Raw genomic sequence first — 16232 nt, 5'->3', positions numbered from 1 at the left:
GGCTAGGCACAGACTTGCTTACAGCTCAGAATTTGCGCCGCCATACATCTCAGTCTAATTCTATCAGTGCCTAACGCGACTCGTTCTGAGACACCCAATGCCTAGGTAGGGAAAAGGCCGTATAACTCCTTGGATAAGGGATGTAAGAACTAAGAGGCATCGGTACGCCCACCGATGATGACGCCCCGTTACGGGGGTTGCTTATTGGCTCAGAGCGATGCAACAACAAGTCTACGCTCACACCGGCAGCAAGGCTGAACTTTAGGATGCAGTAGCTTTCTTGAAGAGATTGTTTGAGCGGGTCTCTATGGAGTAAGATAGTGCGGCCAATATCCTGGAGGCCTAATTGCCAGCGCGATGTGCTACCTGTGGACGTAAGCTGACAACAAGAGGCGTACAAGTGTACATGATCTTGAACACCCTCCCCCTCCTCAAATCGTTTTCTTTCCACATGAGCCGGTTGCTATCGAACTCTCAGTAAAAAGACTATGGCGCAAAGGTCATTGTACGTTGCAGGCCTTGTGCCACTACTATTCGCGGTGTTCTACTTCCAACTCGGCAACCTCTCAAGCTTCTACAACTATGCTCTTCAAGCGTTGCAGACACCGTCCGCAAGTGTTACGCGTCAAGCTCCAATGACCAGAAAACCACCCATCATCATGGCGGCAACCCCCGCCTTCAGCCACATGGAAAAGATCACGACGATCACCGAAGGTCTCATTTCACTCGGATACCCCGTAAACTTCATCACTGGGCCAGACTTCAAAGACACTATTGAAGCAATGGGCGCATCATATATCCCCATCGAAGGTCAGGGAAACTTCATCCTGTCCGACGAAGACCTAGCAACATTCGTCAGTCTGCAAGGCAACGAGCTCGAAGTCTTCGCTACGACAGCTATCTTCATCAAGACCATTCCTAGACATTACCGCACGCTGCAACGAACCTTCCAAGAGTTCCGTGACCAATATGGCGAGAAAGAGAAGATGATTTACATCTTCGACTTCACGTTCGGTGGCTCATACCCTGTCGCCTACGGCGCACCTGGCATTCGTCCTGACGCAGCGATTGCTATAGGTCTGGCGCCATATGTGGCGGCTAGTAACGATACGTTCCCTTTTCGTTCGGGAAAGCACCCAGATACAAGTCCAGAGAGTAAGAGGATCCATTTTGAAGCACAACAGGCCCAGAACAGGGACCATCCTATCGATACTCCTGTCAATGAGGCTGCCAATGCCATGCTCCGGCAGATGAATGCGACGAGAGATGTGCCAGGCTTTAACGAGATGGCGAGTTCTGGGTCAGATATATTTCTTCAATACGGCGTTCCGGCCTTCGAATATGAACGCAGTGATTGGCGACCGAACCTTAAGTTCATGGGTGCACCCGTGTCCGTGGGGATCGCAGACCACACGCTCCCGGAGTGGTGGAACGATGTGCTTGATGCAAAGGCAGCTGGAAAGAAGATTGTTGCTGTGTCTTCCAGCAGTGTGGTCTTCGATACGAGTGCGCTTATCAAACCAGCTTTGGAAGCATTCGGTGGTAGGGATGATGTGTTCGTCATTGCTACGTTGGTTACGTCGGATGTCGAAACGCTTGACTTCGAAATCCCAGAGAATGCTAGAGTTGCAAAGTTCATTCCTCTGGACTTGGCTCTGCCTTACGTATGTATACCTGTGGCACAAGCGGGGTTTAGATTCATTGTTACTAACATCAAACAAGGTAACTGTGCTAGTTACAAATGGCGGATACGGCACTGTTCAACAATCACTCCGTGCTGGTGTGCCCATGATTATCTCTGGAGTTGGACAAGACAAATTGCATACTGGAGCTCTCATCAACTACAAAGGCTTTGGCATATACAATGCTTTACCTCAGGTGACTGCTGAACTCCTGACTGAGTCTTTCGATAAGATGATGGGTGATGCAACATATCAGTACGTTCTTTTTCTTCCTCTTGCTCCAAGGCCGGACGACAAGCTATAAAGCTAACAAACCATAGTGAGAGACTTGGTGCCGTAAAAAAGGACTACGCGAAATATAATGCGGTGGAAATTGTGGATGAGACGATCAAACAGGTACTCAAGGGTGAAGTGGCCATCTAGCTATGAATGCTGGGTCTAGCGATGTACTAGCATCGGTTGTGGTATGTTCTCCAAGTCAGTCGTCGGGTAATCAAGTGTGGATACGGATAGCTTTATAGCGAGTATCATGATTAGACACCTCTTATGCACGACCACGTCGTATCGCAAATGCTCTATCTCACCGTTTCACTCATCTATGTATCCTTCAATTCTGCAGCCTCGCCAAAAAGATCTACATTGAGCTAGGATGAATCGCTTGCCACACGTTTCGTACATTCAGTGTCACGGGTATCATCGGCCTCAGACATGTGGTCTCTCGCTCGTGATTGGGTCAGATAGGCATCGTGATAGTGACGATGAAGGTCAACATGTGGTGTACTCGAGCTCCGACCAATGTGTCAACGTTGATGCGTTGAATAACACATAAAAGAAGCTGGGTGCTCTGGGAACGTATTGCTGGTAGAGACGGCGATACGGCTGCTGTAGGAGGTAGAATGTTACCGTCGTTGCTGGTTACGAAGCCCCTAACTGCATTCAAAATCCAATCTTCCTGCTCACGGAGGAGAGATTGGAAAGCCAAAAATGAAGACGTCCATCGCCGTAGCACTCTCACTGTACGAACTTCCTGCTGAAGCAAGACGGTCTTAAAAAAAGCGTCGTCATCACTAGCAGTGTGTCATATCCACCGTCTGCGACCAGAAGGCAAAAACAATGTCCCCTGCCAGACTCGAACTGGCGGCCTTGGGATATCTACTATAATAGTAGTCATATGTGATGATATGAGACCCACGTGATAACCAACTACACCAAGGAGACAGGAAATCGCTACACCAAGCGATGATGAAGCTGATTGATGACTAATTTTCCATAAAGAAAATACTTGAAGTTGGAAGATTCAAAGGCAGATTGAGTTGACGGTGTTCTCGGTTGAGCAAAATGTTTGCGGGTGGGTACTGGCCACGGTGTATCAGTCCGTTGGTCCGTTGTTTAGGTGTGGGTACTCGCTACGACGAGTTTGCTCCAGTCGGGAACAAGAACTCCAAGCATTCTACCAATGAAAAGACTCAAACTTAGAGCAAAGAACAAGTAGTCGTTCGCAGTGTTTTCAGTGGTTGAGTGGCCACTAGAACAATGCGCGTGAGCCTGTAAAGAGGTACAGAATTCAAGTCCGCTCAGAAGTCCACTTTTTGGACCTGTTTCATGCAGCAAAAAGCTACAACGTCGCTGGCAAGTCGTCCTAGACAACAGGAGCCCACGATGGCAAAAAGAATGGTCACTACGAGGGTCGAACTCGCGACCTTGGCGTTATTAGCACCACGCTCTAACCAACTGAGCTAAGCGACCGATGTTTGGTTGTTTTCGATGGAAGAGGGCCAAGTTGAACGATTCATCAAGAGAAAGGTAGTGAGCATTGCTCCAGATCGCGAATCGCTGAAAGCATGTCTTGCTGAGCTTGTTAGCCTTGGATGAGAGAAGCATGGTGGGGCGAAAATTCTGGTTCGGACTTCTCGGACGGATCATGGTGGGGCAGCGGCAAACCTGCAAGATTCAGAAGCAGACCTGGTCAGTCTGACATAATCGTGGCGCTCACATTTGCTAGTCGAGGTAGATATGATGTACTCGTACTCTGACAGAGTGAAGAAGTTGTGTTCAAGTAAAGGGCTCGATTGTCGAGCCATGGGTATCTCAGATTGTAAATCAAGCCAACGCCAGCGCTATGCAAATGTAAATCTCGGCTATGGCGCACAGTCGCACTGTGGTTAAGAATGTTAAACAGGGCCTTCTGACGGATGTCGTGCCTGATAGTCGCCCGCTTGTAGCGTGAAGGGAGAGCGTCGACAGATGGCACTGGGGCGCAGTGCCGCAAACTCGCTTCTGGGCCTCCTGAACAAGTCAAGAGCAAATGCCAGATGTTAATCATTAGTCGTTAGTCATCGTTATCAGCCGCCTAGCTGTCCCAAATACTTCTCAACCTCGTCGTTGCCATAGAACATCCTTTGCAGCTTGTCGTCTCTCTTCTTCTGGACTTGTGCCAATTTCCTCACCTTGCCAGCGTCGAGCCTGCCTTCTCTGACGTCTGCGCGGCTTGCGCCACCCAATGCCTTTCTTTGGGTGTGCTCTTTCTTGTCTATTCCCAAACCTAGCTTGTCTCGCTTCTCCTTGGGTACCAGCGGAAAGAGCATGCCCTGACCACTGGTGCCCAAGCCTTGCCGTGCATCGACGTCGTAGCCGTGCTTCTCCATATACTTGAGTCCCATTCTCGTTCGATCAATTGCGGAGGGTATGGGCGCTCGTGGTAGTGCTGCTTGGTGTGCAGGGCTCAGGTAGTGTATTCGCTGGTCCGTCTCTTTGACAGGCTCACCACATATGCCGCATCGAGGGAAGGCGTCGGGTTCTGGCTGTGGCTGGCCGTTCGGGAACATTATCGCGAGGTACTTCTCCGCCATAGTCTTGCCGTTTGTGGATGTCGTCGTTGGTTGAACTTCTGGGGCTGAAGACACGAACTTGATTGGATTCTTCCAGAGGCCACGTCCAAAAGCGCGTTGTTCGACAAAAGGCTTTGTTGAGACATTGGGGTCCTCATCTTGAAGCTCGTCCTCGTGGAGCTCATCCGCAGTTGTTGGTGTTGCAGCAGGAGCGGTCATGGTGACGCGTCTGGCAAGGAGAAGCCGTTATAGGTTTGAGGTTCTCCGGTGGTGAAAGGAACGACGCCGCCATGCAAAGAAGTTGAGGTGAAGAGTGAAATCTGGGCGGTGAAGCCAGGCGGCAATCTTCGACGCGCAATCACATGCTATGACGCCACGTGGATCCCTCCCCTTAGCGAGCCACCATCGACCCGCGTTCCTGCACATCTTCCGCTTCCCGTCACGCCGTCTCACCAACAACCAAAATGCCGGTTAACATCCTCGCTACGGCCTTTGACCAGGGTCTCGACTCCATTCCGTACGGCTGGACCGTCCTGAAGTTCGTTTCTGTTTGTGCAGTCCTGTATGTCTTGAAATGGTACTTCAATGGCGCGATCAACGGATCGGAGAGGAATATGCATTCCAAGGTGGTTATGGTAACGGTAAGCTTTTGCTTCATAGAGGCACAAGACAAGTGTACTGACAACCAGAAAGGGAGGAACATCTGGCATAGGCGCTCAAGTGGTCAGGGAGCTGGCAACTCGTGGTGCACAGATCGTTCTCCTGGTTCGACAACCACTCGTTGACCCCTTCTTCGTCGACTACATCGAAGACCTCCGAACCCAAACCGGCAATGAGCTTATCACCGCCGAGCACGTTGACCTTGAGAATCTACACAGCATACGTCAGTTTGCAACTAAGTGGGTGGACAACGCACCGCCGCGACGCTTAGACACAATCATCCTCTGCGCGAACACAATGACACCATCGGGAGGGACACCAACGCAGACGGAAGATGGGCTGGAATCGACTTGGGGACTCAACTACATGGCCAACTTCCACTTGTTGAGCATACTCAGTCCCGCACTTCGAGCTCAACCTCCTGACCGAGACGTCCGCATCATCTTCGGTACATGTCCGGCATACGTGGGAGGAAAGCTGCCAGGTGCTGATGCAAACTCGAAGAATGCCGGAAAGAGCGATCCTGGACAGCTTGATTTTACCCCGTCCACCGTATACGCAACCTCCAAACTCGCCCTTATGACCTTCGCTGTAGCCTTCCAAAAGCATCTCACAAACTATGTCCGCCCTGACAAGAAGCCCATGAACGCACGCGTTATCATGGTCGATCCGGGCTGGACACGAACACCAGGTATGCGACGATACCTCACTTTTGGCTCGCTGTGGGGGCTGGCGATATACCTCTTTACGTGGCCGCTATGGTGGCTCGTACTAAAGAGCCCCGACCAAGGCGCGCAAACCTTCTTGTACGCGGCTATGGAGGCACAATGGGGTCGGGGAGAAGGAGCATACTTCCTCAAGGAATGTAGGAGATCCATCTGGACAAGGAAAGAGATCGATGATGAACAGCTGCAGAAGAAACTATGGGAGAGCAGCGAGAAGACCATCGAGATCCTTGAGAAAGAGAGCGCGAAGAGAAGGGCGGCGGAAAAGAAGCAAAAGGAGAAGTCCGAGGGCAAGACCACTGCGAAGGAGACTAATGGAGAGGCCAAACAACGAAAGTAGGGGCCAGCAGCATCTTGTTCGTCAGGCTCTAGACGCCCTTAAAGCCATGCAATACAACAACCCTGACACTGTCGTGTGACGTCCAACAAGATCTTAGAAGGGCCATTTGGAACCCACTAGAAAGAGTGTGCTTCCATGGTACCGTCCAAGTTTGCTCATAAACAGCAGGGCAATCTGTGGTGGTATATCTTGAGCACCTCTATCAACCAAGACTGGCAACTACATCCAGCCATGTCCAGTCTTAGAAAGTTGTTTCCTGAAAACTCGTTTCCTAACAGACCATACCTTCCAGCCGAGATAGTGCTCCGCATCGTCACCGATCCATGTCTTGAATACTGCGACTTGTTCCGCCTCTCCTGTGTGAACAGAAACTGGCGTTCCTTAATCTCTGGTACCCCAGAAACCCAGGCGTTGATGTTCCTGCCAAGCAGCAGGAATACGCCCATCCTACCATCCTCACTTCAGTCAGACCCAGTGATAATCATCGATCAGCCTTATCTCCCGCGTGGATGGGAAGCCAAGCCTCAGGAGTCTGGTCAGTCAGTTCCAAGAGTCCATCTGTCAGATTTGAGAGGCGATCCATGGGATCGTGTGGAGCTACATCCATGGCTCAAAGAGTTCCTCGTCCGTCCCATTATCCGTTTCGAATCCGATCAAAGACTCCCAGGTCAATTGAGTGTCAGCTACCAGCTGCTGAACCACTGTTACAAAGAATGCTTCCAGAGACTTGGTGCAACGTGGCGCAAAATGTTCGTCACCCAGCCTCCACTCCAGCACTTGATTCTTAAAGTGAAAACTTACAGCTGCTGCGCTAAACCTTTGAGATGTGAACCATACTACCCTCAGTTTTTATTGCAGAACCAGAGAGGGGTAACGTTCGGAGACGTCATTGACGCTATTGTGCAGACCCGGCTTCCACACAACGCTGGTCTCGTGGAGAATGATGGCAAATGTTTCGACTTTGTGACCATGTGCTATTGTTGGCATTACACCAGATTCGGAGAAGGTGCACATTGGCCGGAGACGATTCGAGCTAGAGCGGAAAGGCAAAAAGTGCTGGCTGGGAGACGTACAGGATAGAGTTTAGAAGAAGGGTACTCGAAGATATATCTGCAAAGACCTGCAACTAATTGCTTTGAGACCACATCAGGAGACAGTTGATTTCTGAGGCGTACACAGTCACTATAGTCACTGTACTATCATATCAAATCTACCAAGTGAAAATACTATAGCGAGTCGGTTGAAGCTAGTGCTTCAGCCTGTATTCACCATCGGCAGCATTCTGCATGCTAACACACAATGCTCATTTATTCTCCCTCCTCTTTTGTACTCAACCCTTTTTCCATTCCTCTCTTTATTTCCCTAGTCTCACTGCGACCGACATACGAGTTAGAGAACTCAGAACCATGCCATTTCCATCAAGTGTCCTACGACAGGTATCAGTCATGAAGCCCTACACTCGCAGCGCGCAGCCTCAACGACTTCGCACTGTGTTCGACACTCCGATTGAATCTACTCCTATCCTACTGCCTCCGACGCCGACGGTACCTATCATCAACCGCCTTCCAGACCACATGCTTAGTACGGTCACGAGATCCAGTATGCGGTCAGTGTTGCTTGCTGGGATACTTGCCACTGGAGCTGGTATGACTGTGATTGCGGAGTCGGATGTGCTGGCTATGTCGAACACTCCCAAAGGTGTAGCGTGGTTCGAGAAGAACAAAGATCGACTAACATTTACAAAACTTAGTAGGAAGATAATTTTGGAGAAAGAGAATGGGAAGTGGGGGGCTAGAGTTGAGCGAGACGAGAAGGAGTGAGCTCGCGACAGGATCCAGTAGGGCCTTAATTATGACCGTCAGTGACGGTGGTTATCATACGTTCATGTTGGAGCAAATCTAGTCATGATGGCTTTTCAGTGTGCAGCTAAGGCACACAGTATCTATGTTTCGGTATCATCCTCCTTCACGGCATTAGCCGCCTCTGCAGTACTAGGCGCCTCCCCACTGCTTTTAGACTCCACCTTCATCCTAATAAACTCCTTCTTCATACTCTCAAATTCTTTGAACCCCTGGAAATATTTCCTTCGGAAGTCGTTCAACTCACTTGCCCTGGTGCCCTTCTCATACTCTTTCTTGGCCATCTCAAGCGCACCCTCAGGCACCTCCGAATTACGGCGCCGTCGATACGTCAGTAGTCTGCGTGACCACTTGTTGAAGGCCTGAACGCAGACTGATGTCAGTTCGAGACAGGGATGTGACGGTATAATCAGCTCGATGTCCTCGTCATTCGCAGTTGGCATCCACATGCTGATTCGACCATCTTCCACTAGCGTAGCGACTGCAAAGGCTAGTATGTCATCGAGCAGCGCGGTGAAGGAGTAAGGCCGCTTCGGGGGTATGTACCCGGGCTCCTTGAACTGGTCTTGGTGAGATTGCCTCTCGACGTCAAGAAGCGCTTGCCGGGATCCCAGAACCTTGAGTCCTTCTCGGATACCGTAAGGTGGGTCACAGACGATACCATCGAGATAGCCTGTCGTAATGCCTTTCTCAGGTGGCGGTATTCTCAGTGGTGTGTTTGTCAGATCAGAAACGAACGCGCCCAGATAACTTGACTCCATATCATACTGCTTGAAGTTGCCGACCACGTCATATTTTCCGGTCTGTCCCCTTCTTGCGCTTCCTCCAAGGCCGCGGATGGTACGGCCGTCGATGTCACTCCCAAACACCACTGCTCCGAAGTGAGCGCATGCTATCGGGAAGCCGCCCGTGCCCATAAAAGGGTCGTAAAACAACTTCCCGGGTGACACGTGTGCGATATTAGCCGTCAACAGTGTAAGCTCGGCGTCCATGGATGTAGTGCTGATGTAATGCCTTTTCTTGAGATCAAACGTCTTCTTGGTTTCATTGCGACATGACTCGGCAATAAAGCGGCCAAAGTAAAGGTACTTTGGAGTTTTACAATTAAGATCGTAATCTTCGAAGACACGGAACGCGACATCTGGGTTTCGCATCTGTGGTGTCCCTTTGAAAGCCATGTACGAGAAGCTGTCAATGATGTCGCGCTGTTCATCATTCGATCTACTCCCGCGATAGCCTTCTACCGTAAAGCGGAAAGATGCGGTAATGTACTGGGGCCACCAGGACGTGGTCAGACTGCGGACGGAGTCGTGAAGGGCATCGTATGTTGATCCTTCGCCCCATAGCTCGTATATGCCCTGTGCTAGGATGCTCCGTGCGATGACTCTTCGTGCCGCAGCGTCTGACGGCAGATCGACAATGCAGTAGGGTGACTTTGTTCGTCAGAAATGTATGCTTTTGGACAGCGTGACGCGACACTGGCATTTCTTTTTCCGAGACGTGACCAAAACAAACAGTGGAGAAGACATGACGGACGAAAGCGAGGAAGGAGGAATGCGTGATAAGGAACGTGAACTTACATCTTCTTCATATTTTACAAACTGTAGAGGCACTCCTGCAATGTCGGCTAGCGCTTGCAGTTCGACTTTTCGGAAAGTCTCGTGTGCTTGCGCAAGCCTAACGAGATACTGAGGCATGTTGTTGTTTGATAATGGAAATTTGAGACTAGCGGAACCCTTCTGTGTAAGACGCGTCTCAGTCAGGTATCGGCATGACAGGCGTCGATCACTCGGTCGTCGCTTTTATCGCTGGTAGTCAAAAGCGGAGGAGTCACGGACCATGAAAATGGGGCAGAAAATGGTGGGTCAGGGTCTCAATTCTTCATTGGCTCCCGACGTCGCTAAAGTTTAGACTACAATCCTTCTCCCAACCTCCACTCTGCATTCTCGATCCGATCTTCAAGACAACTACAATCTGCAGGGTCCAACTAGTCTACCACACTGTCTCTACGCTTTCTTTCGATGAATTCCACGTCCGCTTGCGCCTCGGTCATATTGCAAACAAGATTCTCCACTAACTCTTCCTTTGTTGTGAAGCCTTCGATCCACCAATCTCTAAACTTCATCAACTCACCAACCCATGCATCCCAGAGATACCATCGACCCTTGTCGTCTCGCAATATAAATTCGTCGCCCTTGGTTTCTTTGACTACCGGACAGAGACCATCAATGTTGTAATCGTTCGCTACGTTTACTTCGTCTTTTGGATCGAAGCAAGCAGAAAGATATAGCTTCTTTGGGTCGTTGGTCCATGATCGCTCAACATTTGAATCGTATTCTTCGTTGAGTTGAACGTATGGTATGCCTTGATCGTCGTATGTTTTTCCGTCGGTCGTTGTGCTGGGGATACCCCATAACCATTCTAGAATTGTTGTGTACATCTTAACGCTGGTGTTGCAAAGAGTTTATGGTGGTACAGTAAGACCAGAGTCACTGTTAAGGAAGAGCTTTGGCTGAGATATGACGGATGATAGGACTTGTAGTATGTGTAAAGAAATCACAACCGTGCGCAACATGCTGATTTAATAGGGAAGCTGTCGCTCAACTGACGTATCTTGCGGATTACACGATGTACAGATTTATGTTTACTTTTTTCAGGTACCAGATTTCGCTATACTTACGTGTCGACGCTACAACAAAGTAACAAGACGCTATCGCATATAGCTGCACGATAATCACAAAGTAAGCTCACCGCCATCCAATCGTATCGCTCCCGATGTACTAGTCAAGAGGTAATTCCAAACGTACAGTCCATTTTTCTGGCAAGCGCTACCACCGGGTACGCAGCCGTGTACTCAGGCCGCACTGCCATGTGCCACGGAGCCGGTCGGGTGAAGATCAGGGTCGTCAGTAGGGTCATCATCCGGGTAGACGGAGCCAGCCTCGAAGTCTCTCATTCCGCACGCGAAGAAATCCACTTCACACTTGTTGAATGACGTGGCTTCGATGTCTTTTGACTTGATCACGAGACCTGCGATCGCACTCATGACGAAGATGCCATCGCTGCTTGTCCTCTGTGAGGTCGGGTTGATCGTGGTCGTTACACTACCCGACAACCAGACTGCACTCTACGCGTTAGAACTTGAACGCAAATTTGCCTGAGCTTGACCAGAGTATCTCTTTGCCGGGAGCTCGTCAGTGTGGGTTGACCGATCAAAGAGAAAGGCGACATTAGCTTCAGTCAAGGAACCAGTTCTTGGTTCACTAAGGACATGATACTATCTCCTTGGATGGTTTGGGATCGGATCGTCAGGTCTCTGGCACGTGGGAACCTATGGCTGTGTTTGTGTGTACCTTTTCTGGGACCGATGTCAGAGTTTGTGTAGGCCTTGAAACGTGTCACTCTATGAGTGGAAGAATACCACAATTGTTCCACAACAATTCCGTGTGCGGATGATTGTGTTCGACGCAGGTACGCAGTGGTGTGGCTAGTGATGGTCAGGAACGAAGCCAGTGACGAATAGGTTTGTTCATTCTAATGATGCACTTCAACAACGACATGTTCCGTACCCGAGCCAAAACGAACTTAGAATGGTTCAGTTTTTGTTGCGGTAAACTGTGAGGAGTCTGATTGGACTTCTTGCGACCAGCTTTTATTGAAGTACTCTGCAATGTCGTCCACCACGTTAACCGTGGACCTCGAGGAGAGCGCAAATGCCATGAAGCAGGGAGGGGAGGGGTTTGGTATCATATTAGCAACATAAATGCATCGCCCTCAAAGTGCTGCTAAGAAGTGCACTGACACTGCCCGCTTTCGATACTAGTTCCACCCACGAAAACTACCTGCACCGAAGTGAACCTGGATTCGTTAGCAAATTTGCCTATATTCAAGACGATAGACTGACGCCGCAGTGGCCGCAAATATCTCAACAGGACGGGCCGTTGTGAAGATGGTCAAGACCAAGGCAAATACTCCTGAGAACACTGCAATCATTGCAATCCTATGCCGAAGATTTTCTATGAAATACAGTGCGACGATGGCTGTGAACGGCAAGATGGCAGATAGTACAACAACCAGCGCTCGAGCGATTCGTCGTAGGATTCCAAACTTGGTTCGCCAAATGTACATGCTCTCTAATCCGACGATTGGCTCCTTTTATAGTCTTGTCAGTATGAGAGAATTCTATATGGATGTAAGACTTACTAGGAAAATTTTCTTGAAAACAACAGGAAGGCGTGGTACCAAGCTCAGCTCTAGCCATCGTGCGAATTTGTCATTAGGAGACCTGTTTGACAGGGAGATAAGATCTGGATCCTCCAATTCGTCATACGCTCGACGTTCGCATCCTTCGAGGAAACCTTTGCCCCCTTCCTCATGCTGTAACCAGTATCTCAACGATCTCGAATCGAAGACATCGGCTCGATCCAGCTTTGAAACGCGGGCTTGTTGGAGTAAACAGTCATCTGTAGATGTGTAAGTCGTGGACCAAATATTGAAAGATACAGTCAGATTATACTGTACTGCCTTAGCTTCTTTCTGATCTCAAGGATCTTGTCCCACTGCGAGCTGTTGGACGCTTTCCTCATCTCCCCTACGTTTCTGGCAAATTTCTTCGTGGTTGGGTCATTTCCATTCTCATCAGCGTATGTGATAGCCTCGAGTTCTTGCTCTAGACACAGAAGTTCAGCCTGCATGTACAGCAGGTTGCGCATGTTGAGCTCTGCGAACTGCTTGAACATCCCTGACCCTCCATCTGCATCCAGATCTTGTCCCACCAGTCTTGCAAGTCCAGGATAACCATCTTGAATGCGCCCGGATGTCATCTCGTTCATAGTAGAATTCTGTATGAGACAGGTCAGAGCCACAAAGAGGTATCGAGAGAAGATATTTCAGCCTTCTTTGAGATGCCAAGCATTAACTTAGCCTTGCAGATAGCCATGCAGTCAGCAAGCTTGGTCAAGTGATACACTTCCAGACCAATGAATTTCCGGCCTGATGGTCACTATCCTATCTATAGGATACTTCAGCCTAGGATGCTTCACGAACTTGCGCGATTTTGAGCTTACACTAACGTGTAAAGCCACAAAATCTACGACGATGGAGAATCCCACAGCTGAAAATAACTCGATCGATGAGAGCACTTCCCTCCAAGTGGTTGGCGTCAGAGGCAAGTACGGGTGATCTGGTAGTAACACCTTCCAACGATTGACAAGGCTGCAAGAGATCCAAAGCCATCAGCGTAACGACAGAAATAGAGCTGGACAAGCAGAGCGAATACAAGGGGAAAGAGTAGAAAACCACTTGCTGCTACTGGTGCAAGTAAACCAACCGCAGCCAGTAAAACCACCGCAGCATGTACACTACCACCAGCAAATCAACTACAATCAGCAGATAAACTACAACCAGAATTTCAATTACGTTCAGCAACAACAAGCACCAGTATGGTACCCACCAACAGGATGGCAACGAGACCAAGTGACAGGTCAATTTTATCGCGATTATTATGACAATATCAGTACGTTCCACATGGTTCAAAATGACGAGTCTTCTACTGATGTTTTGACCTTAGCCCAACTTTGGAGTAAAGATTGGTGGGATCCTCAACAGGGTAGGGCGTACCGTGTTGTGAGGGACTCGAATGGTTAGTAGTCTCTCCACTGAATCGGATAGACAGACAATCTAACGACGTAAAATGCCAGGGAATCAGCACAGTTCGTGGTTGTAGTCCGTTCTCCAAGTGGTTCCGGTACTCCCATAGATTGTATCGGGCCTCATATGCAATGAGGGAGACCTTGGGCATGACTGAGCTTCAGCGGCTACCAAAGCGTAACATTGTGTCTTCGATATCGTCTACTTCCCACCCTGGTTGAAGTTCATACTATATCCCCCACTCTTCTCATCTTTCGTGAACTGGAAATTATCCGTGCTCAATCCAAACGGCTTCAGTATGCCATTACCGAGCTGTTTCAACTTGCCCATCATATCCGCCATCTCCGTATTCTTCGCCTCTTCCAGCTGCCCCGGCAACTTCCTCAACGCTGCCTGTACAGCTTTCTGGTCCAGGCTCGAGAGCTGGTGAGGCGTCTTGGAAAGGGCTTGGTAGTCTTCCAGTGATCCTTGTAGAGATGCCCAGCCACCAACTTCATGGCGTGCTTTTGCGCGACGTAGAAGTGCTTTCGTGCGGAGTTTGTGGACGTCATTTATCGTATGGTTGGTTCGGGTGAGGGCGTCGAGGTAGAGTTCGGTTGTATCGTCTATTTCAGCAATTGCGCCACCGCCTGTTACTTCTTTCCCTTCATTCTTCTGTGGTGGAGGATCTATCCGGTCTAGCGCTTCCAGAGCTTGAGTCGCAGATTCTACGGCTTGCTTCCACTCTTCCAACTTTAGGTGGCAAGCTGCAATGTTGGAACGGAGGACGGCAATATCGTATTCAAGGTAAGAAGGGCATACTGCTAGCGCCTTTTCATAGCCTTGTATCGCGCCGTTGTATTCGCCAGATGTGAATGTTTTGTTCGCGGAAGCTTTCTCCGTGTTCGACTCGTCCAGCAGCTTTTTCTCTTCATCTGGCGGAAAGATTTCAGGTGTCGCGGTTTCGGCTACGGCTGTACTTGATTTTACCGCCGTTTCGTCCTGTGATGCCATGGTCGCGTGTTCTACCAAAGTTTACGTGCGGGTGCGCGTGTGCAGAAAAGGTAGATCTGTTTCCGAAGTGACGTCTGTCGAGGTCCGATTAGCGTGCCTCGGCCACGTGGGGTAAACATCCAGGCAACCCCAACTTTCTACAATCCTCCATTGAATCTTTACAAGAATCTCTAATACCCAGGTTTCTACCTACATCTTTTCAAACAACTTCCAAGATGAGCTCTACGTATGTATGAACCTTGGAATCAACACAAGATTATACTAACTTTTATGTAGTACAACCCCACCACCCCGCATCCGGGCAGCGCTCTTCGACATGGATGGTAATGAAGCAACTACTCTGGTTCCTTCCATGAGTTTTAACACATTCAGGTCTTTTAATCGATTCCGAAGACCTCTACAGCATCGTAACAAACACAATCCTCGAACGCTACGGCCGCCCTCCCCTGCCATGGTCCATAAAAGCACAGCTCCAAGGTCGCCCCGGCCCGCAGGCAGGCAAGATCTTCCATGAGTGGGCGCAACTTCCCATATCTCACGAGCAATTCTTGAAAGAGCAAAAAGAACTCCAGACAAACTTGTTCGAAAAATGTAAGCCATTGCCTGGTGTTGTGGACTTGCTGGCAGGATTGAAGAGCAGGGGCGTACACATGGCGCTCGCGACGAGCAGTCAAAAGGCCATGTTCGAAATCAAGACTGCGCGTATGAAGGATTTGTTTGATGGGAATTTCAAAAAGGAACATCAAGTGTTGGGTGATGACCCCAGGATACCTGCTGGACGAGGGAAACCCGCGCCGGACATCTACCTGTTAGCCCTATCTACGTTGAACAAGACGCTTGAGGAGCAGGGTCAGACACCCATAAAACCAGAGGAATGCCTTGTATTCGAAGACAGCGTGCCGGGCGTGGAGTCGGGAAGGAGAGCAGGTATGCAGGTGGTTTGGTGTCCGCATCCTGGGCTGCTTGAGGAGTATAAGGGGAGAGAGAAGGAGGTGTTGGCGGGATTGACGGGGGAACACAAGGAGGACGAGGAGGAGCAGTTGCAAAAGACTGAAGTCGACGTTGCGCAAGGTAAGAGAAGGGTTGGAATGCCAGGAGAGATCGACGATGGATGGGGGAGATTCCACAAGAGCCTAGAGGACTTCCCATATGATAGCTACGGTATGGGTACTAAGTCATGAGGCTTTCAAGGAACGCCTATGTTGGTCTAAAAGACGGTGAAATAGAGATCTAGCATACAGAGAAGATACCCAATAGATGATACAACCACCACATCAGACTGTCAAACATTCTGAAATTTGTTTCAGCCATGAAAACATGATTCGTATTCTTTTGTCATATACTCCATGATGTGGTCATTACCTGCAATAGCACACTTAGGATGGACTCGGAAATACGCAGCGACCTATAGATGCAACCATCTCCCATCCTCGGTCAGGTATCAGACTCCAAACCCTACCCCCAGAAGATCGAGCAGTAACGCCGGCCAGTCATGC

At 49.5% G+C, this 16232-nt stretch overlaps 10 protein-coding genes across 10 annotated transcripts; 3 read left to right on the top strand and 7 right to left on the bottom strand.

Annotated features, from left to right (window-relative positions):
- Positions 1-659: 659 nt before the first annotated feature.
- AA0111_g8040 (hypothetical protein) lies at positions 660-2105 on the top strand (the record flags this gene model as incomplete). The annotated part of the gene is made up of 3 exons (XM_028654444.1): positions 660-1664; positions 1723-1937; positions 2003-2105. 3 exons carry the CDS (start codon positions 660-662, stop codon positions 2103-2105), a joined length of 1323 nt encoding a protein of 440 aa, XP_028504423.1.
- A 1919-nt stretch (positions 2106-4024) lies between these two features.
- On the bottom strand, positions 4025-4729 carry AA0111_g8039 (hypothetical protein; the record flags this gene model as incomplete). The annotated part of the gene is made up of 1 exon (XM_028654442.1): positions 4025-4729. One exon carries the CDS (start codon positions 4727-4729, stop codon positions 4025-4027), a length of 705 nt encoding a protein of 234 aa, XP_028504348.1.
- Positions 4730-4974: 245 nt separating this feature from the next.
- On the top strand, positions 4975-6235 carry AA0111_g8038 (hypothetical protein; the record flags this gene model as incomplete). The annotated part of the gene is made up of 2 exons (XM_028654441.1): positions 4975-5151; positions 5204-6235. 2 exons carry the CDS (start codon positions 4975-4977, stop codon positions 6233-6235), a joined length of 1209 nt encoding a protein of 402 aa, XP_028504349.1.
- Positions 6236-8177: 1942 nt separating this feature from the next.
- On the bottom strand, positions 8178-9791 carry AA0111_g8037 (hypothetical protein; the record flags this gene model as incomplete). The annotated part of the gene is made up of 2 exons (XM_028654440.1): positions 8178-9527; positions 9675-9791. The coding sequence occupies 2 exons, from the start codon at positions 9789-9791 to the stop codon at positions 8178-8180; spliced, it is 1467 nt and encodes a 488-aa protein (XP_028504341.1).
- Positions 9792-10081: 290 nt separating this feature from the next.
- AA0111_g8036 (hypothetical protein) lies at positions 10082-10534 on the bottom strand (the record flags this gene model as incomplete). Its single annotated transcript, XM_028654439.1, has 1 exon — positions 10082-10534. One exon carries the CDS (start codon positions 10532-10534, stop codon positions 10082-10084), a length of 453 nt encoding a protein of 150 aa, XP_028504342.1.
- A 414-nt stretch (positions 10535-10948) lies between these two features.
- Positions 10949-11140, bottom strand: AA0111_g8035 (hypothetical protein; the record flags this gene model as incomplete). The annotated part of the gene is made up of 1 exon (XM_028654438.1): positions 10949-11140. One exon carries the CDS (start codon positions 11138-11140, stop codon positions 10949-10951), a length of 192 nt encoding a protein of 63 aa, XP_028504343.1.
- Positions 11141-11879: 739 nt separating this feature from the next.
- Positions 11880-12087, bottom strand: AA0111_g8034 (hypothetical protein; the record flags this gene model as incomplete). The annotated part of the gene is made up of 2 exons (XM_028654437.1): positions 11880-11952; positions 11999-12087. The coding sequence occupies 2 exons, from the start codon at positions 12085-12087 to the stop codon at positions 11880-11882; spliced, it is 162 nt and encodes a 53-aa protein (XP_028504344.1).
- Positions 12088-12599: 512 nt separating this feature from the next.
- Positions 12600-12926, bottom strand: AA0111_g8033 (hypothetical protein; the record flags this gene model as incomplete). The annotated part of the gene is made up of 1 exon (XM_028654436.1): positions 12600-12926. One exon carries the CDS (start codon positions 12924-12926, stop codon positions 12600-12602), a length of 327 nt encoding a protein of 108 aa, XP_028504345.1.
- A 1018-nt stretch (positions 12927-13944) lies between these two features.
- Positions 13945-14736, bottom strand: AA0111_g8032 (hypothetical protein; the record flags this gene model as incomplete). Its single annotated transcript, XM_028654435.1, has 1 exon — positions 13945-14736. One exon carries the CDS (start codon positions 14734-14736, stop codon positions 13945-13947), a length of 792 nt encoding a protein of 263 aa, XP_028504372.1.
- Positions 14737-14951: 215 nt separating this feature from the next.
- On the top strand, positions 14952-15917 carry AA0111_g8031 (hypothetical protein; the record flags this gene model as incomplete). The annotated part of the gene is made up of 3 exons (XM_028654434.1): positions 14952-14962; positions 15013-15059; positions 15109-15917. 3 exons carry the CDS (start codon positions 14952-14954, stop codon positions 15915-15917), a joined length of 867 nt encoding a protein of 288 aa, XP_028504346.1.
- Between the last annotated feature and the right edge of the window lie 315 nt (positions 15918-16232).

Source organism: Alternaria arborescens, assembly GCF_004154835.1.
Source record: "Alternaria arborescens strain FERA 675 chromosome Unknown contig_19, whole genome shotgun sequence".
In the NCBI taxonomy this organism is placed as follows: domain Eukaryota; kingdom Fungi; phylum Ascomycota; class Dothideomycetes; order Pleosporales; family Pleosporaceae; genus Alternaria; species Alternaria arborescens.
Note: the sequence above shows the minus strand (reverse complement) of the source record. Positions and strands in the feature narration are given on the sequence as shown.